At 35.0% G+C, this 25,578-nt stretch overlaps 1 protein-coding gene across 1 annotated transcript in view; it reads left to right on the plus strand.

The window, feature by feature from the left end:
- ARHGAP15 (Rho GTPase activating protein 15) overlaps positions 1–25,578 on the plus strand; it is a 616,251-nt gene that overhangs the window by 457,963 nt on the left and 132,710 nt on the right. Inside the window, exon 12 of the mRNA XM_081262361.1 lies at positions 20,398–20,532. Coding sequence (XP_081118487.1) covers positions 20,398–20,532 — 135 coding nt within the window. The remainder of the gene's footprint in view (positions 1–20,397; positions 20,533–25,578) is intronic.

The following is a 25,578-nucleotide window of genomic DNA, read 5'->3' on the forward strand; positions in this document are numbered from 1 at the left end:
ACAAACTCCTCTCCTTCTTTTCCTCATCTACCAATTTGAAGCTTTAAAAAAGAAGCCCATAAATGAAATATCTACATTAGCCATAAATATTAAAGGAGGGAAATGTGCAAATAAAACTTGTTTCTGGAAATCTTGATTTTGGCTGAATATCAAAAACCATTTCCTGACAATGAGATCCATTAGACTACAAAATAATCTCTCAAAGTAGCGGTTGCATTGCTTACAAGATTTAGCATTTAAGGTTAGACAGAAGACAGCCACAGATATCAGGCTCAAGTGCAAGAGGGTTATTCCAGCAGTTGGAGGGACTAACTTTTCTGAGCCTAGTCATTTCTCTTGTTTTTATCCTCTTCTAATTGAAAAGTTGGACTGGAATTTTCCAAGCTATCACAGGTAACTGGGATTAAATTGGATATATAGACCTAGTCGTCTATATTCATATACATTGTTCTTCAAGCAGAAATAGCCTCCCAGTTATTTTAAATCCACCTAGAGGATTCTCTCTGCCTCAGTTTTCCAGTGTTTATCATCAACTGCAGTTTTACTTCAGTGTCTCAGTAAGACATCACATAGTTACAAAATTCAAACTTATGATCACCAGTATTTTGCCAATTTAAATTTAAAATGCCCTTTCAGAGAAAATATTACATCTAGGTATCTATTAAGAGGTTCCCAAATAAATTCTTACTGAAGGTAAGGATTCAATATGTTAGTTCTGATTATCATTAGTTACACAAAGGTTTGCGTACCCTACTAAACTCCACAGAACTAGAATAGATTCTGCTTCAACTAAATAATGACATTCAGACAACTTCAATTCTCAAATTCATGGCTTATGTCCTAAAACTCTACTCCACTTTCTCCTAAATGTTCTACCATCTTCACCTCTTTTTTCATGAAGACAGTGGAGTAATGACAATAACTTTTATAGCAAAATATTTTTTGTAGTTATTTAGCTCCTAATTCTTCAATAGGTACTCACAGCAATTTGACAAATGAGACTAATATTGATAGAGGCAGGACTTGATGGGAGGAGTCCTGACTCTCAGCTTTTGCTTACTCTATTCACCTTGGCTGCATGCTGACTGCTCCCATGAAAGCACTTTCCGTGTGGCATTCTCTTCCATGGTACCGGTGCATAATTAGCACTTTATATACCCAAGTCAACAAGTTGCCCTGCACAGGAACAAGAACTATATGATATAGCACTTCACAATGAGCTGCTTGGAGCTCAAAATTGGAAGGAGGAGAGGCATGGTAGGCGGGGGTGGAGGTGGGGTTGATCCCAATCTACAGTCATGCCAAGATGTGCTACCATCAAGCAGAGTCAGGATGTTTAGCACAAAGAGTATTTGACTTCCAGGATAAAATGATAGAATCTATGTGCTACAGGGAGACAATGGAGACCTACCTTGAAAGCATTCACTGGTGTCTTTCAAACAAACTGTGTTTTGAACTTAAAATGGTTTTATATTGTTTTATTCCTTGGATCCTTTTTTTCATGGTTCAACTTAGACATAGTTTACCAATTAAAATTGAAAGCCCAGTTAAAATGTAGCAATGATGTTAAAATGACACAATAAAAAGAGCATTGACTCAAAACCTTCTCTTAAATCTTAATTATCTTACTTATAGTACTTATGTAGTTATTTCATTAACCCTCTAGTTATTGTCCTCTAAGATGTAGAGAATATGCACAAACAGCTTTTTTCCAGATTGTTGGGAAGATTAAATGAGATACTAAATGTGAGTGTTCTGTTGTGATACACTATCTCAACATTATCTGTTATTATATTGGCTTCAATTGGTTTAATAGCTTAGTCAAAATAATTTCTTAAATTATCCAGCTAATTACCTCTTTAACACCCCAGTTTGATCTCTGTGTGCACTCAGCCCATATCAGAGTAATTAAAAGTAAAGTGGGAAATATTTCAGTAATTTATAACAATCCTTAAATCATTCTGTGAGAACAACCCAGTTTTTTATCAACTTGTATATAAGACATTCACATTCAAACTCTAATCCTATTTTGTAAAGACATTTTCAGTGCCAGAAATCCCATGTGGTTTTTATGCAAGGAAAAGGTATATACTCTCCTCAGAGTCAAGTCTAAAAACTGGACCACTGCAGGTCTGACCACATGTTTGAGAAGCCAAAGAACCTGTGATCCTATCTTCATCCATCCTGTGCTACTATTTACACCCCTTGCCTCTCTTGAATGGGTATTATTCTGGTCAAACAGAGAAGATTCAATGATTAAATAATATTTAGAAAGTCATTGCAGATAAAAAAAACTAAATTATGTTAGTTTTCACATAATACAACAGAATTAGAACTATATACATAATTCATATCCATGTAAGCTGTCAATGGAAGATTCCTTAAAATTACTTTGTGCTCCCCAAAGAAACATCAGTCATTTTTAGTTTTAATTATTGCAAATATTTGGAAAATGGCTTTCTCAGACATCATAAACAATTACTTGTAGATTCTACATTTCAATCACACTGCTTTAAGTTGGGAGCAGAATTAGCACCAAAATCTTACTGTCTCAGGTGGGTCAGGATCTGAGAAGCCACCTCAAAGAGAACAGAGTATTACTTAGTAGAAACATCCAAATCCCCTTCCTTCACTGTTATATTTCATAATAGTTATATTTGGACTTAGAACATTTGCCAGAGAAACTTTGCTTCCTAGAACAAATAACCCTGATAATTTAGAATCCAGACATGTCTTATGATTTTGCAAACATCTATGCATTATCAAAAGCCTTGTGAGTGATTAGTCATTTAAATACCAGCTATCTATTTTTTTTTCCTGATTGCTTTTTTCATTTTAATAGCTACCATTTCCTGTCCTGACCTTAATGTTTCAGAGAAAAGAAAGCATTCCGCAAAAGTGAAAGAGAGATCTTTCATTTGTGAACTGCAAACTTTCAGAGGACTAATTTGGCCAGTGTGTCTGCTGCAAAGCCTTGGAATGCTGTTTTGCAGTTTCAGAAGTGATCATACTCAGCTTCCCAGAATTTTTTATGCCTGGAGGATGCCACAAGAACAAGGGCAGCCTTGTTAACAAGTTGCAATCTCTCAAAAACAAGATAGGATTCGGACATAAATCATAGTTCACAAAGCTATGTTCTCCACCCCACTGAAGGACTTCATTTACATCTAAAATGGTTAATACTGATGGCCACCAGAACTCCTAAGTGGAGGAATGCAGCTGCCATGTGCTTAGTGACTCTGAGGTTAGGGAAGAATGACATCACCAAATTTAAGCATATTATCATGCTGACATAGAGGCACCTTGTTTCCTCTTTGGTAGATAGAACAAGGATTGTACTCTCTGTCTTGTTTTTTTCTTCCTAAAGAATACCTTTCCCCCCTCCCCTTTTAGCAGCTGCAATATGAAGGGTTGAAAATGTCACTTCAACTAATGATGAATGATGCTTGACCTCTGGACGGGTTACTTTGAATTTTATGCAATTCTAAATTAATATGAAAGATCTCAACTCAAAGAACTTTGATTGTTATGAATTGTTTCAAGGCTGGATTTGTGTAAAGCAGTCAGTAGCTCTAGGGTAATTTTGTTGCTATTGTCCTTTGTGGGGTGAGGCAGGTGGGGGGAGGTTTTGCTCAATAAGCAAGGTAAAAGACAGAATGTGCTAACATTTTTATATGTTTTCTCCTATGAGATTAATATCTTTTTCATTCCAGAAATATTGTCGGTAAGCAGAATCAGTTTGGAAAAAAAAAAATTCTCAAAAGGGCAACTGGCCCACATGTCTTTGTTGTTTTTATTTGAATATAATTAATTATGTAAAGCAATAGTTAGTGGAAGATTAACAATTAGTAGATTCTGTCAAGTAGTCACACAGAAATTACTAACTAATTGAACGATTGGTCCTCTATTGTGTCAGAAAGCAGTACTGAGTGTCATTCTTTTTATCTTTTTACTTTGTTGTTTTCACAGATCCCCTTTTCTCTAAGATGTATGTTTCACAGCAGACTAATAAATAAATAACCCTGGTTGTAATTTCATAACATGCAAAAGGGTTTGAAATAAAAACACCTGTTTTAATTAGCATTATGGTTTGTTCGCTTAAAAAAAAGTGATAATCCTGATGCAGTTAGCTGACATTTTTAAAGCTTTGAATTTCCATCTGTATCTTATATTATGATGTTTCAGGATTGTCATGAGTTAATTATGTTAACTTGGGAAGCATTGCTTGCATTTAGAATGAAAAACTTCAGCTTGAATAGACAGAAAAGCAGATGCTATCTTTCTTGTCAATTGCTTTGTTGTGGGCTGCCTTGCAACTTTTCATGTATTTCTGGATCTAAAGGGAAGTGTAAATCTCTATTTATTTTAAGTTTTACATAAACTACACAATTTCAGTATTCTGTTTTGGCTGTACGTGTCTTGTGTATCTTTACATGTGTAGCTTTCCTGCCCCCAAATTCAGAAATCCACAAATTATCTCTTCTTTAATTCTTAATTTGTTTTGTTGTGCCTAGACATTATGGAGATTAGTGCATAATGAAATTTAAGAATAGGACAATTCTACTGGCTCAATCCTCTCTCTGGTTAATTTTTCTACCACCTTTTTGCTTTTGTACATCAACCTTTTAAATGGCAAAAAAATACATGCAGCATCTGGGAACAACAAGGCATGTTAAGAATGGAGTAGGCGCTCTAAGTAGGAATTTCCATGCTTTTGTGAGTTTAATGTTCCTTTAACATAGAGAGCAGCTGTGTTTATGTCAATAATTACACATTGAAATAAATGCATGTACATGTGTTTCTTTATGGGATTAAGGATGTTAGGGATGGCCTCACACAAAAGATTTTTGTCCCTTCCATAACTATCCAGAAAGTTTCTACAAAATTCAAAATCAAGTTATACTATCCTGTGGGATTTGAAATAGTACTCTGGGCAATTGGACTTCCAAGTTTCAAATGACACAATATTGGATGGATATACTGGTAATTTTCTGTTTTCCTCCCTACTCCATAACCATTCTCTGCCCTGCTCAGTGCCTAGAATCTGAACTGTATTCACTGCAGACTAAGGCCCCCTTGCAAAACTGCTCCCAACTAGATCAGACCAATGAGAAATATGTGCAGGAGAGCAAAGGCAGAAGGAAACAATGCAAGAATGCCATGATTGTTAATGTTTAATCCCCAAATTAGTGCCATAGGCAATAGATGTTCCTGTTCACAGGAAAGTGAGATCAAGGAAAATTGGATTGCTTTAGGCAGGATTCCTGAAATGTGAACACTTCCTTTGGGCTTTAAAGAATTGGTAGCCTCCCATCTACATATTCCTGCTAATACAATGATTATGTGTCAATCGAAATTTAAAAATAAAACAAGAAAATGCTTAGGTCAAGTGTGACCAAGAACCAAAGGATGGTTGCAAAGTAAGTTCTTGATTGGGAACAGTGAGTATATCAGTTTAAAGACAGCAGATGCTCAGAGTTAGGTGGAATTTCAGGATGAAATGGCAGATTGTGGCCATAAAGTAAAGCCCTGAAATGATTGAATTGGAAGACTTATTCTTTAAAATATAAGACAAAGATGTGTTCGGTATATAAATGCAATTGATAAATGATATGTACTGTAGAGTTTTATTCAAGTGCCTTATCACACATTCAAATTAATGTATGACTGTTCTACCAATTAAAAATAGCTCTTTCATTGAATGAAATGTAACTTAGATTTACAGAAAATTAAAATATAATGTTCTTAAGATCATTTTGTGCCTTCAACCAAGATTCATAGTTTAGTACCACCTTCCTAAACATTTTGGACTAAGAGAATTACAAACCAGACAAGTTTATCTGTACTTGACATATCAGGATTCCAATTTACTTGCAAACTAGCATATCAACTTGATTGTTTAGATACATCTGCTGCACCTGGGAAATACCAATTAATTCATGTGTTTCATTCCTCTCAACTTCAGGTATGTTTTAACCCACAAAAATTACACCATAGAGTAACAGGCACAATGGGAGATGCCTACAATCCCTGGGACTAACGGTGGTGAGGCAGGATGATCACAAGTTTGAGACCAGCCTTAGCAATTAGTGAGGCCCTAGACAGCTTAGTGAGACCATGTCTCAAAAAATAATCATAAATAAAAAAGGTCTGGGTTCCCCTGGATTAAATCACCAGTACAAAAAAGCAAAACAAAAAGCAGACAAAAACCACACATAGAAATTGTTATTAATTGCAACACATAAAGAACTCGGATTAACAGGGTGCTGTATTCTTCTGTGTAGATATTTCAAATCACAGAAAACGTATAACTTGTTCAGTGCACTTAAGACTAATGTCACTCTATAGACATAGACTATAGTAAAATTTACCTTGTTGGCTGACTTGCTTAGATGCTGACCATTGTAAATATTAACATAAGGATTCATGTTTCTTGTTAAATATTTCTTTAATATCATATTCCAGATATTATGTTTGCTTTAAAAGTTCATGTAAAAATTGTTCTAAATTCTAGGACATGAATTAAAATGTTCCTTTTTGTCTTTTTTATCTCATATGTTTCCCTATGACTATTTTCCTTCCTAGTTAATATAGGTAGTTTCTCAAAATAGTTTGGAAATGAGATCAGTGTTAGAAACTTAGCTGTGACATTGACTTTCTTTATACATTTGAACTAGTTACTTAATTTCTCTGGTCCTGAGATTCTCACTATAAATGTGAAAATAGCAAGTATCTTGCTTGCTTTCTATGGAAGTTAAGTGCGTTTGTGTATGTAAAGTGCCTTTCACAATGACTGACACAGGATAGGCATTGATGGTTTTTGTTGTTATTGTTGTTGTAATTGTCATCAATTGATGTTATTATTATTATCATCATTATTATTATTATTCAGCTTTCACTTCTATCCTGATAATTTTCAAGTTCATCAGTGGAATCTTTATCCCTTTACTAAGCTCCATTCTCAAATTTCCAAATGTTTGCATGACATTACTACATAAAAGTATCAACATCATCACCAAACCAAACTCATTACCCTAGACGGCTACATGTCAGAAACAAATTGAGCAAAATAAAAAATTTTAAATAATTTTCTCAAATTATCTAAAATCTTATCTGCATCAATATCTTCTAGCTACAAAGTAAAAGTTTTATTTGATTCTCTTCTTCTTAACACTCCTCACACACTCAGATTCTATTCTGAATTTCTACAAACACTACTTAGCTCTGGCCTTCATGGTGTTTTGCCTGAACTGTTGCAATAGCTTCCTAGCTAATTTGCATATTCTACCTTCTCACCTCTCAAAAGCATCTTTGTATTTCAAACAGACTTATCTCCATAAAATACAGTCTGGATGTTATTATTTTCCCCACTCACACTTTTGATGGTTCTATCCTATCTAAAGGAGAATATTTAATCTCTTGTGATAGCAATTAAGGATTTTAAATGGCCCCCAAATTAAGTTTTTATTACATTTCACAACCCACCTTGGCACAAGCTATAAAGAGGCCTCTTGCCAATAATCAAAATTTGATCCATTTCTAGACTTTATCATGCATCAAAATCCACCTTGAGGACTTATTAAATCAGACCACTGATGCTCCCCAAGATTCTGATTCAGTAGGTCTGAGTTAGGTCTTGATCATTTTCACTGCAAATAATATCCTATGTAATGCTGTTATAGCTGGTCCTTGGACTAAATTTGAATAACACTGGTTTAGAACATCCTTCCTCATCCATCTCAGTCCATCAAAATCCTATTCATTCTTCACTGACCTTGCCTGGAAGAAGCTTCATCATCTGTCACCACTGTCAGAATGAAGCAGTCTACACTTTGTGGTAGCAGATTAAAGTTTCAGATTGTCTTGGTTCATTTTGTGCTGCTATAATAGAATACCACAGACTGGCTTATTTAAAATGAACTGATTTTGTCATTTTTTAGTGCTGTGTAATACTCCATGGTGTATAGATGCCACATTTTTTTTATCCATTCATCTATTGAAGGGCATCTGGGTTGATTCCACAGTCTAGCAATTGTGAATTGTGCTGCTATGAACATCGATGTGGCAGTATCCCTGTAGTGTGCTCTTTTAAGGTCTTCAGGGAATAGTCCGAGAAGGGCAATAGCTGGGTCAAATGGTGGTTCCATTCTCAGCTTTCCCAGGAATCTCCATACTGCTTTCCAAATTGGCCGCACCAATTTGCAGTCCCACCAGCAGTGTACAAGACTACCCTTTTCCCCACATCCTCGCCAGCACTCATTGTTGTTTGACTTCATCATGGCTGCCAATCTTACTGGGGTGAGGTGGTATCATAGGGTGGTTTTGATTTGCATTTCCTTGACTGCTAGAGATGGTGAGCATTTTTTCATGTACTTGTTGATTGATTGTATGTCCTCCTCTGTGAAGTGTTTGTTCATGTCCTTGGCCCATTTGTTGATTGGGTTATTGTTTTCTTATTGTGGCATCTATACACCATGGAGTATTACGCAGCACTAAAAAATGACAAAATCACGGAATTTTCAGGGAAATGGATGGCACTAGAGCAGATTATGCTCAGTGAAGCTAGCCAATCCCTAAAAAACAAATACCAAATGTCTTCTTTGATATAATGAGAGCAACTAAGAACAGAACAGGGAGGAAGAGCAGGAAGAAAAGATTAACATTAAACAGAGACATGAGGTGGGAGGGAAAGGGAGAAAAAAAGGAAAATTGCATGGAAATGGAGGGAGACCTTCATTGTTATACAAAATTACATATAAGAGGTTGTGAGGGGAATGGGATAACAAACATGGAGGGAAATGAATTACAGTAGATGGGGTAGAGAGAGAAGATGGGAGGGGAGGGGAGGGGGGATAGTAGAGGATAGGAAAGGTAGCAGAATACAACAGTCACTAATATGGCAGTATGTAAAACTGTGGATGTGTAACCGATGTGACTCTGCAATCTGTATTTGGGGTAAAAATGGGAGTTCATAACCCACTTGATTCTAATGTTTGAAATATGATATATCAAGAGCTTTGTAATGTTGTGAACAACCAATAAAAAAAATAAATAAAAAAAATAAAGATCTATCAACAAAAAAAATAAATTAATTAAATAAAATAAAATGAACTGAGATGTCTTGGCTCACAATTCTGTAGGCTGGGAAGTCCAATAAGAAGGTGCCAATATCTGGAGAAGGGCTTTTTGCTGCATCATCATGTGGCAGAATTCAGAAGGGCAAAGAAAGAGCAAGAAGGAACCAAATGTGTCCTATTGTAATGTCATCAATCCCACTTATAAGAGTGGAAACCTCCTAGTTTAATCACCTCCTAAGGATCCCATCTCGTAATACTTACAGTGGCTATTAAATTTGAATATGAATTTTGTAGGGAAAAAAATTCAGACCACAGCATAGGGGAAGCCAGATTGCCTGGACTTTGCCACTAAATACCTGAATAAATCTGAAAAAGGTGCTTAATCTCCGGACCTATGTTTTACATCAGTAAAACTGAATTAATAATAGTACCTATAGCATATATTGATATGAAGATAAAATGAATGAATTTATGTGAGACACTTGGAACAGCACCTGAGAATATTACTGCTTCCTAGTAATTCATACCTTTCTATAACATTTCATTAGACACACAATAACATTTAGGGTTTTCAGGCCTAATTATTTTCTAGATGTTAAGTTCCTTGAAAGCAGAGTCTACATCTTTGTGACTCCTCATAAATATAGCTCTGAATTAAGAACTTTATAGAAATACAGTTTTAAAATTATTTTAATTAGGTTGAGATTGAGGAAAGATTGCAAAGAGATTTTATGCAAGTAAAAATCTTCCAAACAATAAACAAGATATCCATTTATTTCCTCCCATCATAAAGATGAAGAAAAATGAGGTCAATTATTAATAATACATTTAAAGTAGGTTTGCCTTTTCCTTTGAATTTTCTAAACTCTATAATTAAAATGACTTCAAATTGGAAGATTGTAAGGAAGAAATTAATCTTATTGGTAAGTAAAAAAGCAAATCCCATGGTTGATGATAGATATGACCTGTTAGCAATAGTTACACTTTTATACTTTCTTTTCTTACAGTCAGCATGTGGAGACCAACATAATCCAATTAATTGTAATTCCCTTTTGTAGAGTCAGTAAAGTAGCGCATGATACTAAAACACCATTGAAGTCTTATCTCCAGTCAGATAATCCAAATGGATTCTCATTTTCAAACTACCAGCAGGTTTTTATAAACTTCAGGAAAATAGAATATTTTGACTGCCCTGAACTTATAATAAATGTGATACATAATAATTGGTCTCTGAACTCTAATCCTTATACATGTATCCATCAGTTTTCAAAACTTCATTCTCCACTATGAAATAGTTTCATGAATACACCTGGGTGTCCCCCTTATTTCCTGTGTCCTTTAATTGACTGTTTTGAATGTGAATATGCAGTATTTTAACACACCAGTCTGGTCAACTGAACTCCTCATTCTTGGTGTCTTTGGACACAATGTCCGTCTTATACATGTTCACTTTGCTCCATCCTACACAATACTGCCAGAGCAGCTCTCTAGAATGTTCTCCTCTATTTGTAGTCATCCAGACTATTTTAATTGTGAGAACTGGCAGAAAGTACCTTCTGCCTTTATTTCCATCCTCAATGTCCTGAGATACAGAATCTGCCATTCGCTGCTCTCCAACAACTTTTGGCTTCACAGTGGCATCAGATTCTCCTGTCCTTGACATAACTGTTACTTCTACTGAATTTTCTTCATATACCTCTTTCATCCCTCTCTCAAAGCCCCTGTCCCTTTACCCACCTGACTGATCATGACTTAAGATAATTATAATGTGATAATTTGTCTGGAAAGTATCATCCAGAAGAAACTACATGATTCTCCTCCATGTTCCCATAGCAGACTTATAACATTTACCAGGTTTTATTATAGTTTTCCTGTTTGCCTAAATTTCCTATATACTGAAAGCTCTTTGAGCATAATATCTATATATTTTTCTTTATTTTTTACTCCGGTTGCCACAATATGCCTACAAAAAACTTTGAATTCAGTACTTGATAAATGAATAAATGAGTAAACAAGTAACCTACTTATGTCTTTAATACTGGTTTTGAAAGAGCAAGATGAGCAAAAAGAATACAAAAATTATGTTCTGTGCACAGGTACATGTATTTATTATCATCATCATTGTTAATTCAGTATGAAATAGGCTCTGATATCAAAATAGGTTAAAATTTAATAGTGATCCACACTATTCACAACTAGTAAATGGAGTGTAACAGGCACTGGGCACTAGGCTAAACTCTGGAAATAAAAAAATGAGTGAGAACAAATTCCTTTAAGAGAGAGATACATGGGAGACCCTTTGATTAAGCCCTATAGTTAAGTTAATCAGATGTGCATGACAGTTGATGGGATTATCAGGCTATTATTGGAAAAAAAAGAGTAAGCAATATCTGAAATAAAACCTAAGGTAGGCAAAAATCAAAATTAATACCATAGATGTCTGAGTTGCTTCACAAACCTTAGGCAGAGACCAGGAGTCAGTAGCAAGGCTTGTATAGGCTGGAAGAGAAGAAAAGGCAAGATAAGAGCACATGGTGGCAAAAGCCCTGTATCTTCCTGGATGTGTCACTTGAACTCCCCCACTGACTTCTACCATCATCATAATGTGCATTCTGAAGTTAGTTCAAGAACATTTCTGTTCTGCTGGGAGAGGAGAGGCTCATATATGTCAAAATATATGTCAAAACTGTCTGTACTACTTGAAAAGACATTTTAGTATCAAGAGGTAGGTGACCTGAGACCACAGCAGATGGCATCTTCCTTTCTACCAGAGAAACTGTAGACATCCTCAGATTTGAGAGTGACTCAGTCATCATCATCACTAACATGATATTTATTAAAAAGGTAATTAGTAAATAACAAATTAAGCATTTTTTCTATTAATTAAGCAAATATAAAGTTAAAAGAGGTAGCTTCTTCCCTAGAGACAGCACAATCTTATTAGTGACATTACATAGAACTGGAGAAATGTCATTACATCAAGAGAGCATATAGCACTATCTGATATCTTTTATTTTTCATTTTATCTTTATAATTGTCTTTCTACCTGCACCTAATAATAGGTGCTCATAAGTGGTTTCAATGAATAAATACATTATTTTTATTAATATCACATTGGACCTGGATCTATACTATTAATTGTAATTTTGTTTTTCCTGGCACTGGGTATTGAATCCATTGGTGCTCTACTACTGAGCTACATCCTCAACTCTTTTTTATTTTAAACAGTGTCTCACCAAGTTGCTGAGGCTGGCCTCTAACTTGCAGTCCTCCTGCCTTGGCTGAGATTATAGACGTGCACAACATCACCTGACACTGCAATTCCTATATAATGATGGAATTCCACTCATTCATTTCATTTTCAAAAATAAAATAAGTTTTTATTTTTTCAGATAATTCTTTTTTCCTATTTGATTTTGTTTCTTTTTCCTCAAGTTCATCAAACTAAAAGCAATTATTGTTATAAAATGTATTCTATTATTTATAATTATTGTTATATATTCATTGAACATCAATTGTTAGCTACCTGTTGTAATTTAATGATTCAAACTTGGCACTCCATCAGAAGTTGAGTCTCTCAGAAGACTCTCTTTTTTTATTTAATAAGGATTATATGTATGTTTTTATTCAAATCCCCCCTCTTTCTCTCTCACCCCCTCCTTCTCTCCTCATTTAACTTATTGTCATACTTTTTTCATCTATACATAATTTTTCTACAGGTATATGAGGAGAATGGTAAGAAATATTGATTATATATCCTCAAAGAGACATAGTCTGTCAACATTTATGATGCTAATAAATTGAAGCAATAGTAGTAAGAGAAAATTGTTAATGTCTTTAAAAATTAGGTGTACACACAAATTTTGATCCACAAATTCTGGATCTAGGAATTTGCTCTACTCACACAGGTGTATCCTGAAATAGATGTAAATAAGTACAAAATTTCTCACATATGCACAATGGGAAATATTCTAGTATTGAAGACGGGCTAAGTAAGTAAGTTATTCTACATTCATAAAGATAAATATGTAACTATAAAAAATGAGGAAACTCTTTATGTACTAATTTTGAATGATCTCCAAAGTCTAACAAGTGAAATATATCAAGATATAAAACAGTGTAGATTTTCTTTTAAGATGGTGGTGGACAGTAATATTGCTTGAGTATAGAAAATATCTTTGAAAGAATTTGTGAAAAACGCAATAGTATAGATTTCTTTGGGGGATGTAAACTCTGGTCTTAGGGAAAGACCAGAAAGAAAGAGTTTTGTTGGGCTGGGGATGTGGCTCAAGTGGTAGCGCGCTTGCCTGACATGCGTGCGGCCCGGGTTCGATCCTTAGCACCACATACCAACAAAGATGTTGTGTCCGCCGAGAACTAAAAAATAAATATTAAAAATTCTCTCTCTCTCTCTCTCTCTCTCTTTCTCTCTCTCTCTCTCTCTCTCCTCTCTCACTCTCTCTTTAAAAAAAAAAAGAAAGAGTTTTGTAATATACACTGTAATATATTTTGAAAGTTAAATTGTTTAAATATATGAACTAGTACAAACTAATAAAAAATTTAAAATTGTAGTAAACACTGCACAATTGATACTTAAAAATTAAACATGTCAACTATGTGTTACCAAGTATTGTAAAAATCAATTAATTTTAAGTAGTTTAAGTAAAAATAACCCCACAATTGGAATTACTTATATGAATTATCTTACTCCAAATTTATAATAGTGGAACAAAAGAGTGATTTTATGACCCATATTTTTGTAAGTCAGAATTATCAAAAGGTCTCTGGAGTCAGGGAGGAAATCTCCCTTTTAAGGAGAAAAAAAACTAAAGCTACATTTTAAAAAATCAAATAATCAATTACTGATAATGTATACATTCATTAAAGAATCTATATCACTCTTCTAAACTTGTAGATGTAGAATAAAATCATAGTGTTATTCTGTGGCATCAAAAAGAAATGGTTACATAGTGACTTAGCAATTCCGCCTAATTTTATACAAGTAATTGCAAAATTTGTAAATTTCCCAGCTCATATTTTGGCTATCCCTATGTTGTGATTTAAAAATAAATTGCTTATGTTACTCTTACAAATCAAACCAATCAGAAAAATTTGGATTTTAAAATACAGCAACATTTTTATGACCCTAACTTATCGAAAAGTCAGTTCATTTTTGGTGGTAGTGTTTTTGGAATTATTATCCTGAATAATTGATAGAAAGATTCTATTTATTTTGGTTGTCTTAAATTGACAACTAACAAATGTCTTATCTGGGGATAGAAGGGTTTCAGTGAATGAAAGTCTCTATTTAGCAACTTTACATTTAATTTCTAATTTCTTGAAAGGATATTTCCAGACAGACTTCTGTATTAGCAAAAAGCAAAGTCCTTATCCAGCTCTGTGTTCCCATTGCTAACCCCACATGTACAGACAATATAGTACGTGGAATAAGAAAAGCCAGAAATTACATTAGATTCTAGATTCTGGAAGCATTTGCCAGTCTGGTTGATAAAGAATATAATGTATAAATAACTTTTCTAATAATGATATGACAAACCTGTAGCAGATCCTTTTCATATACTACCACACTGAATCCTAATTAGACAAGTTCATAAGAAGTGAAGAAACCAGAAAGTTAAGTAACCTCTACATATGTGCATATTCCTACAATAGACATATTACCTATAAATGGATGTTTATAGGACTTAGTTTTATTTATGTCCTACATAACACTGTGATACATATTTTGACCTGATCCTCTTCTTAATAATCTAAGATGTAACATAAATTGGAAGAAACAAATAGAAATGGTGTCATTTAGTGCCAATATGAAGCAAGTTTTCAGAAATGACTGTTGAAATTTAATCCTACGGATTCTCCACCCTTTGGAGTATGTAATGTATGAAATCATCCATGGAATTCAAGTAAATTCAGAATCTATTTGGAGAAGACGGTCAAATAAAATAAAGCATTGTGTACAGTGTCTGTAGAGTACAAAAAGCCTTTGACCAAATGGAAATAAGAGAAGCATTGGAAGCTCTGAGTAACAAAGCAATTGAAGAAATATGTATTGGCACCAAGGAATACATCTTTTTATTTTTATGACCCTAACCTAAAGAAAAGGCAGGTCATTTTTGTTGGTGGTTCTAGTGTTAGAATCTCAACAGGCCTACCACTTTCTAGATGCCCGGACGAAATATCTAGGAGCCTGGAGAAAAGCATTATATCAATAGGAACACTTCATAAGGTAGCATTCTGCATGGAGTTATGATGACGGGAGGATGTTTTATGTTATGCTATTATAAATTTAAAATGCACACAGCAACGACACATTTGTTATACTTTCCATCTGTGGTGCTTGCTTCACAAGTTTCAGTTGTACCTATTTATTATGTTATTATTTACATTCAAATGAAATCTGGGGAGAAATACAAATAAGACATTCTTATTCCTGACTCACTATGCTGGATACGGTGGAAGACTGCACCACCTCCTTCAAAGAGAGCAACTGTCTTTCATATTAGCCTGTGACATTGTTTTCATGGCTGGGGATTCTCAAATGACTGAAATGGCCCTCTAAAAGCTGAAAAGAGGGCTGGATTTGTGGCTCAGTGATGGATTACTGGCCTATCACCTGTGAAGCACTGGGTTTGATTCTTAGCACCACATAAAAATAAATAAATAAAGGTCCACTGGCAACTAAAACAATATTTTAAAAAAATCAAAAAGGGAGCCTACACCTATCTTGAGTATCTTGAACTTATTTCAATCTTGAGCTTAGAGTTTGAACTTTCAGAACCCTGAGAAAATACATCCCTGTTGTTTCAATCACCCAGTCTGTGGCAGCCCTAGCCCATAAAAAAATGCCCTATAATTCTGGACAGAGAAAGATGATACTATGTTCCTCAATCATATCTAAATGTTTTCTCAACAAGAGGGCTAGTTCACATTTGCAAAATATAGGAAACAACATATATAGCTTTTTAGATAATGCCAGATAAATAAAAGTAGCTAACTTTATTCAGAGGAAGGATTTGAAGCTGAAATTAGTTGAAAAATTGCTTCTTTATTCAGATTCAACCAGTTTCAGATGCTTTGCTCTGTAAACATGCAGGATACACTCCAGTGTGGCAAAGAATAAAATCAAGATTGCCATTTTCAAACTACTATTTCAAGAGAAGAAATATTTCATTGTTTATGTAGCTGAGACATAAAGTACTAGAGAACATTTAAAACGTTCACAGGAAAAATTCAATGTAAACCAAATCAACTGTCTATGGCATGGTACCTATCAAAGAGGAAAGACAAAAGTGGATTTCAATAGGAAGTTTGTACTCTCAAATCAGCACCCTGGAAGTTATTAGAAGTCTTATAATTAAAAATGGTTACTTTAAGAGGATATGGTTGGGTCTGCCACCTGACTTACAAAGCCTGTTTTTTTGTGTGTGTTTGTGCCCTCCTTGAAGAGGAAAGAGGAAAAAAATTAAGGAAACTACAAAAACTTTCAAAATATTTAAAGCATTTTTTTTAAAAGGGGTAAAGAGCTGGGCATTGTTGTGCATGCCTGTAATCCCAGTGGCTTGGGTGGCTGAGGCAGGAGGATTGCAAATTCAAAAGCAGACTCAACAACTTATCGAGGCACTTAGCAACTCAGTGAGACCCTGTCTCTAAATAAAATTTGAGAAAAGGGCTAAGGATGTGGCTCAGTGGTTGAGTGCTCCTGAGTTCAATCCTCAGTACAAAAAAAAAAAAAAGGCAAAGAAAGACTGTATTATATCTTAATGTTCAATGGGATATTTTGGCATCATGTGTTGGCTTGCTTTCTATATAAATTGTAGATATATCAAAGAGAAAAGACAAAAGTGGATTTCTCATATGTCCTAGTCTTTTCTTGTAAGGACACCAGTAGTATTGGATTGGGCCCCCTATGACCTTATTTTACCTTAATTTTCTCTTTAACAGCCTTATCTGCAAATAGTCACATCATGAGATAGTAGGGTTCAAGATTTAAGTATATGATGTTGTGGATTGGTGGGAGACATAATTCAGTCCATAAAAGGCATGGTGTGGCATTTTTAGGGTGATTTGTTTGCTCTTTTAGTTTGTCTCTGCTCATGCTCCAAGTCAACAGAATAAAATTGTAGAGGACAGATATAAGATATAAAATGTCTACAAGTTCATCAATATTCACTTTAGTAATCTTTTTTAGCTCCCAGTGAAGCTCCCTCCTCTGAGAGATATCAAGCAACCTTGACAGCTGCACCTTTTTAAAGTATATGGTGCTATGCCCTCTATAGAGCAATATATAATACAAGAAGAAAGTGATGCTTAAATTCCTAGTCATGTTCCTTTTTTCCTTGGAAACTACCATTGACTTTCTATAGCTATCAAAGATCTATTTTTTAGTTCTCCTTGGTAAGAAAAATTGTTCCTAATAGCTGTAGTCAACTTTTTTCTTTCACATACCTATAATATATATATATATATAATTACTTATATAGAGAGAGTTCACTCAAAAATAAGTAAGTAAAATGTACTAAAAACTCTTCATGAAGAGCACTTTTTAAGACAGGCTTATATGGACACAACTTTTAGGTATATTTTTGTGATCTCTAAAAATCACAAAGGATTTGAATTTGGAGCTTCACATATCATCAATTCTGTTTATGTGCTTTAACCCAAAAACCATAACCAAAGCGAATTTCAGATAGCCTAAAATTAGAGCACCAAGAGAATCCAGGACAGATCTTGAGACTTAGTAAAGATGACTAGATGTCTTGATTCAACCAGACTTCTTCCCAGTATTGGACTCTGGTATGTAATGTTTTTTGGTGTTCTCATATGAAAAATTTCATCACACTGAGATAAACCCTACAAAATAACCAGGATGGTTTATGATGTTTGCTGGGGGTTTCCATTGCTTGAGTCCCTAATATATTTTGCCTTTTGGACTTGATTCACCTTCCCCACCATAGTGAATATGTATGTTTCCTTGTGCTTTCCTAATGTTTTTCAGATAGATTTTCCCATTTGATAGCAAACTACTATATTTCTCTACTTATTTGTTGCCAGTGGTGGTTTCTTAAGATAAAATCATTCCTTATTACCCCTTTAGCAATCTCAAACCTATGCACCCAATGTCATTTCCTGTTGGACTTTTCAGATAAATTTTTGATAGCGATAGTTGTATATGTGCGATTGTGTGTATGTGTGTGCGTGTATGTTTAGGTTTCCACTTAAAGTTCAGTGCCAAAGCTACAGTACTTATACATTTTCTAAATGTGTTTTAAGCAATAAGTTGTACAACATTTTTAGAACATGTGTTAAGCTATTTCTCTAAGAATGAAGCTCTTAACAAAACATAAGCACTCTGCATGAGATCTTAGCAGCAAAGTGCTTAAAAGATAAAGTAAGAATTGGTACCATGGGAAGAACACCAGCTGTAGAGCACACAGGTCCATTATGAGAAGTATGGTAGTGGGTAGGGAGAAAATGATTTAATCAGGAGTAAAACCAATTTTATTATAAGGGCACGCAGGGGGTGTGGCACCATAGTGAGAGGGACATTTCAAAATATCTGACAGATTTCAACAATGTGAAAACCCCGTTCTTTAAAGTGACAGTAAACCCCATCAGGTCTCCCTTTTTGATGCTATTGTTAACAGTTGACTGAAAGCTGGCCCGCTAAGATGCTGTCGGCCTATTTCAATAGTGTGTAGCCAAATAAAAGACTAATTGTTGAACTACAATCAATCAAAAATGATTGCAGGGCAGAAAGAAGGTCTCCTCTGCTGATTTTCTTGTGGATCATATTATTGTGTTATGATCGAGGTAGGAATGAAGATTGAAAAGGAAGAAGAAAATAGTCCATCTGACATAAACAGATCCACCTAATTTCTCTTTTTTGCCCCCAATATATTATTATACAGGAACATCACTTACTAGTCCTAAAAATAATAACCCATTAGAAAAAAAATAAAAGATCTGAGAGAGATTTGGGCTAATATTTTTAAAAGGGTATGAACATTATTAGCAAAACAGCTCATGCAGAGAATCCCTACAGTGACAATTCTCGGCTTTCCTTACATTTTTGGTGAGAAATACTCCTCGACATTCATGAAACTGACACGGAGGAGGCATGTGACTGTGAGCCCAAGACATCAGTAAAGAAACAAAATTCTAGTTCATCATATACCTGTTAAGTTCTTGCAGGATTCTCAGCTTTTCAGTTAACCCCCAGATTGTATAAAACAATTATTTTTTGTTTTCTTTAAGCCCAGTATCTAAAACATTTTCCATGTTGCACATTCAGAAAGACAAATCCTAGGGATCAACAGCAATACCTTTGTCTTGCTTCCTTTTAATTGTATGTAAAGATGTCACTCTCTGACAGAAATACATCCATTTCTTCAAGAGAACGCTTCCAGACTTTCAGATTGCTGGGGGAAAGGAAGATAACAACTGCCTGGCACATTTTATTTCAACTAAAACCTTCATTCTGGCAGTTACTTTCTTTAGTATTTCAGCGTCTCAACTCACACCTCCCAAGCAAAGACTTCTCTTGTTTCTAAAGAGTTGGTAAGCACTTGTGGTTTGTCTTCAGTGTGTTATCATTTTTGACAGCTTTGCATAGCCTACGTAGGCCAACAGGGGTCTGTCTAATATTGTTGCTGGGCACATTTTCCTCACTGAGAGGAAAACTGAAAAAAAAAGATATTTTTGAAGCAGTAAGAAGGAATTAATATCCTTTCTCACTCAGCATTCTATTCCTTGCTGACTTTATATTCAGGCAAAAAAAGGAAAAAAAAAGTGTTACCCATTATTCCCTTGTACATAGCAAGGCTAACACATGTAAAGCAATAACTCATTTTCTATTGCCATGTTTAGCATATGTCTCCTGTTGGCTCAGCAAGGCCTTTAGGCCGGTCCCTTGAGCCGGCCATCATTGGCAACTCTTAGCCCCTCAGCCTCAAAACCAAATAGCTTTGAATCATGTTGAGCTGTGATGCTAATTTTCATACTGATGCATTATGGGAATAAATGTATCTGACATACTGTGTCAATGGCACTGTCTCTTTGTGTGTCTTGTTTTTTTGTTAGCTGCATTCCTACAGATGGTATTCCATTGAAAATGTTCCCTTCCTACGGAAAAAGGGGAGGGAAAAAAAAAAGAAAGAAAACCACGCACAGTACCAAACCTCTAGGTGCAGAAGGCTGTTAACGGTTGCTGATGATAGTAGGCAAACATTAACATAATAATTAGTGTCTTGTAATTGTTTCATTAAAACCAGTTGTTCCATTTCTCCTCGTGTTTTCCCAGAAGAGAAGCTGAATTTGGACGACAGCCAGTGGGAGGACATCCACGTTGTCACCGGAGCACTGAAGATGTTTTTCCGGGAGCTGCCTGAGCCACTCTTCCCCTACAGTTTCTTTGAGCCATTTGTGGAGGCGATCAGTAAGTACCTCTCAGAAAGAAGCAGTCATCAGAATAGCCTGTCATCATGGAATTATTAAGTAAATAATAAGAATAATGATCATAAAAACGAAGGAGAACAGATAATGTTCCCAATGCTCCATGTCTCATTTTAAATTCTGTGTTTTTGAAAGCTTGTCTTATTTCTGACCCAGTAATATTATTTGATTTTTTTTTTACAAAAGATATCATTCAGAAAAAAAAGAAGATAGCATCATATTTAGAGTAACCAAATTTAACTATATTTACTCTGATGAAAGTAACATCTCATGGAATCTGTTGTAAAGAAGTCACCATTTGCACTGGCTCCTTCCTGCCTTTATACTTTCAGAATTCCAATGAGTTTGCAGACAAAGGGGTCTTATAAAAGAACATAACTAATTAAATATTACATCCTTAAATATGTGTTAAATCATCAAGTGAGACATCATGTTCCCTTGGTTCAGTCTAGTAAATAGCTGCAGTTTGCTTATGAGCACTGTGAAAACCAAATTAAGTGGTGGTGAGTTTCTTCTGTTTAATGGGTGACTTAGGGAAGAGTGAATTAGATCACTTACTAACCAATAACAATTGTACACTCTGTAAAGCCTCCCTTGCTATTATTTTCTGATTTATAAAATAGACACACAAATAAGAATAAACAAATAAGTGAATGAATGAATGAAGATCTTTTCCATATGCAAGAAAACTTCTGCTATAGATCCTTGAAAAGCAAATACTAGTACATCTCTAAATTTAATATCTTAGGGTACATTAACTATAATTGTGACAGCTTGGGAAAAGTTTCCTGACAAGCTAGCTGATATAAGGAGGAAAGAGGAAGAAAGAAGAAAGAAAGGTAAAATTAAAAAGCTTGCAAGCCTGGCAGGAGCTTAATTAGAGTCCCAACAAGAAAAATCTCCAAGAAAAAATGTTCGACTTAGGAGGTCTAATCTTGGATGACTGTGTGTGCAGGGTTCCCAGGAGTGAGAGTGGGGATTTAGGGGCCCATATTGGAGAACAGTTCCTCAACATGTCCTTTCATTTTGATTTTCACTCGAAAAAGTCTTCACATTTGTTTAAAGCTCTGGTAAAGTGAATCAAGAGGACTAAAGAAGAGGGTTTTCTCCCATGGTCTTTCTTTTGTTGCCTGCTCACAATTGCAGCTTTGGTTGTTGCTGTCACCGTTGTTTAATGTAATAAGTCTTCTCATAAAGGGTCTGGCAAGAGGGGGAGCTCTTATCACTAATTATGACTTTTCATTTCATAAATAAATATAATCCACTTCTCAAGGTGAGTGAAGTTTTATAGTTCTCAGGTTCTCTTAATGTCATTAAAAGAGGAGGAATAAAGAAAAGTAGGCAAACATGCATTTCATAAAACTTATTTGGATATTCTGTCTTGACATGCGCAAGCCTGGAGGATCATTCACATTGAGGAAAGCATTTTGGTGGGAAATTAGAGTGATTTGCATTCAGGAACCTACTCTGTGTTTATTTAGTGATATAATGTCATCTTAAACTTCATACTTTCAAGTGAGAATTATCTCCTTTGGAAACATACTTGCTATGTATGCTGATTCATGGGCTTTGATGTAGGATACCCATCACTTAAATTTCTTCTAGTTCAACTGATTTCAAAAATAGTAGTCAAGCCATTCCCTTAGCTTAAGAGAAAGGAAATCAGGTCCTCAAAACTCAGGTGAGGTTGTGACCTTTGAATTGCCATAAAGAGTAGGACAATCTCTGAGATATTCTAGACTTAAATCCAATTTGAACAGAATTTCAGAGATGCAAACATGGTCAGAACTGAATACAGCAGAGGAGAGGCAGGCTGCATGCTTGGGATCCAGGGCTTTAACAAGTGCTTCTGCTGACTCTTACAGAATGGGTTATGGTGAGGATGAATGAGATAGTGCTTAGGAAACTCCTTTTAAAATGTAAGATGATGTACAGGTGCTAATAGCGTTTGTCCAGGGGAACTGTGGTTGGAAAAGTAACCCAAAAGAGAAGAGACAGGAAAGTTTTCCTTTCATTGTTCAAGGCAAGGAGAAATGGGGATATTGTTGGAATACTTGTGTTCCATCAAAATTCTCGTTTGGAAATTCTAATCTTCAAGGTGATGGCATTGGAAGTGGGACTTTTGAAAGGTGATTAGGTCATGAGGGCGGAACACTGGTGATGGGATTAGTGTCCTTATAAAGAGATCCAAGAGAGAGCTGCCACCTCTTCCACCATGTGAGAACACTGCTAAAAGTTGCCATCTATGAACCAGAGTGGGCCCTCAAAAGACCCTGAATCTGCTGGTGCCTTGATGGTAAAATTCTCAGACACTAGAATTGTGAGAAATAAATTTCTACTGTTTATAATCTATGCAGTTTATGGTATATTTTAATAGCAAGACAAAGAGACTAAAACTCAGCAACCTTTCCTAAACTAACTCAGAAGAGCAAAATGTCCTGATTTCTTAACATGAAAAATGGATGGGTGAACCAACAGGGTAATGCGGGCAATATGTTAGAATGTTGGCCCGAGACATATACTAACCCATTTATTTTTGGCATAATCTTGAAGCTGGTTCTAGTGTTCTAAACTCAGGGTTCATTCTAGATTGTAATTCATATTTAAATATCCTGAAGCAATGGAAGAATAGCACCTAGATCCTTAGCAATGGCTAAAAATCACACCAGAGGAGGCACTTTTGCTCCCTTGAGTACTAGTTAAGCTAAAAAATCTTTCAAATTATAAAAACATTTGTATCCAGACCCAGAGGAGTCCAGGACTTTATCTCAGATCACATTTTCTTATGGAATCAATATAATGAGAACACCACCAATTCGATCATAAGTTCTTGGCTTTATTAGAATGAAGGGTAAGTTTGTTCAGTAAATTCACAGGATATGACAATGTATGCTAAGTCTGGGTCTCTTTCCTGATCCTTGTTTTCTGTACGCTGTACCAGAGGGTTGAACTTCACTGGCTGAATTTCATAGGTGCACTTAGGGATTGGCTTCCAGCTATGAAAGCCAATGGAAGCCACTGGCAGGATATAATAGTTGGAGGGAGAAGCAAAGTCTGGCTGGTTTATTAGTTCTTCCCTCACGGCTGTATTCATCCACCTGTCTGTCACAGGTTGCTCTTCTACCTGAGGATCCAACTCCTCCATGACTCTTGCTTTGCCTGGATAGGCCTACTCTGGTTTCAGGTTTGCTGTAATGATACAGACCCTCTTTTCCTTTCTAGCCTAAAGGAGGCAGTGGCTTCCTACTGTGGCTAATTTCTTAGTTTCTTTACTTTTATCTCAGTTTCTTCATCACTTGAGTAACTAGTTCTCTGCATCAAATTAAGATCCTGTTGGTGTAAATACTTAAATGGTTTCTGTTGTTTGGTTAGACATGAGCAAAACACCATGCCTGTCAATGTCATGGTCCATGATTTCATAATGTTATTTCCCTTTTCTATTCCACTACCCCCAAATCAAGTTTATGATGGCATCACAGTTTCAATTTGCCCCTAATTGAGAGATGTATTACCCTTTCATGAGCAAAGTCAAAAGATGAATAGACCAAAAGGAGGTTTATGTCCAACTGGAATACTTTGCCTCTGAGGAAGAAATATTATTTCTACAACAAGCAATTAGTGACCACTTCTGCTATTTGAATTACTTTTAATTCCCATTACATGTTTGAAAATCATTATTTATTATTCCAAGAAGAGTGAACAGAAGGCATTTACTTTTTAAAACAGTTTCTTTTTGGAGCAAAAACAAATATTAATATCATAAGAACCTGCAATTACCATAGTGATCCCCTGTCTGATAATACTCATTGGGGTAACAAAAACACTAGATTCTGTTTTTTATATTTCAGAATCCAAGTACTGAAGCTATTGATCTGTAATTCTATAGTTGAGGTCAATGCTACTAGGTCACCTGCAGGTTATTTTGTGGGAATTTAACCCACTGACTACAAGGACTCAATTCCCTGGAAATGACTTTTGCTGAAGGCATTATTAGTACAGTGAATGTAACCTTGGTAGAAAAACACAGTTATAGAGTTTTATGATAGGTGATGCAGTCTTGTGGCTACAGGCCTGCAGGGGGTCTGGACATTTCCAGTAGATCTAAATCCTAGGAAATGTACTGTTTATTTCTATTCCCATCTTTTTCAATCTGATAAAGCTACAGATCAAAAGAAAAGAGACAACAAGCAGTGTCCTTTTTTTTTTTTTTTTTTGTTTTATTTTGTTTTAATGTCTGTATTTTCCAAAAGTTTCTGGGAAAGAAAAGGAGAGGAGAAAACACTCATCGACATTTCTGTTCGTTGTCTCATGGAATCTTCAAAATAACAAAGCATGAGTTACTGAAGAAGTAGAAAGATCATGAGGAAAATAACTTCTAGCTCTAACAGTTACTATAAGAATTAAATAAGAAAACATTTTCTTGCCATATCCTCCTATATTAGCTGCTTTCTGATTGATTTTAAGAGAAATCAGTTTTTTAGAAGAGCCCCAAGTTTACATAGCTCAAAATACTAGATTTAGCATTTAACTCCACACTAAAACACAAATAACTTTCCATCTTTTTAAGTTGCCTTGATGAATAACTACCAACCTGTTGCCAAATATCTGTTACATTGTCCTTTATTAGACTTATATGTCCTAAGTCATCAATATATAAGGTAACAATCAATTATTTCTACTTTTTAAAACTGAAGTTAGAATTAAATTAAAGCTCAGAAATTTTAGTATTGTAGTTTTAGTTTAGAAATAAGATAGAACTTTCCAAGAGTAAGCAAAGTTTCAGTATGTTTTATTAGATATTAAAATCATTCAATTTTTTAAATGTTACCTTCTCTGAGAACATTCTTAACACTTTTTTTCTAATCAATTTTAAAATTCATTATGATATCACAGTGTTATTTTCCTGTTTCATATGAGCACCTATTATAGGTTTAATTTTATTAGTGTCATTTTATTACAACTTTTTACTAGTATCTAATTATAATCTTCAAAGAAAACAAATCTTACAGAAAAGTTTATGATGAAAAAC

Source organism: Spermophilus citellus (assembly GCF_964194105.1).
Source record: "Spermophilus citellus genome assembly, chromosome: 11".
Lineage (NCBI taxonomy): Eukaryota > Metazoa > Chordata > Mammalia > Rodentia > Sciuridae > Spermophilus > Spermophilus citellus.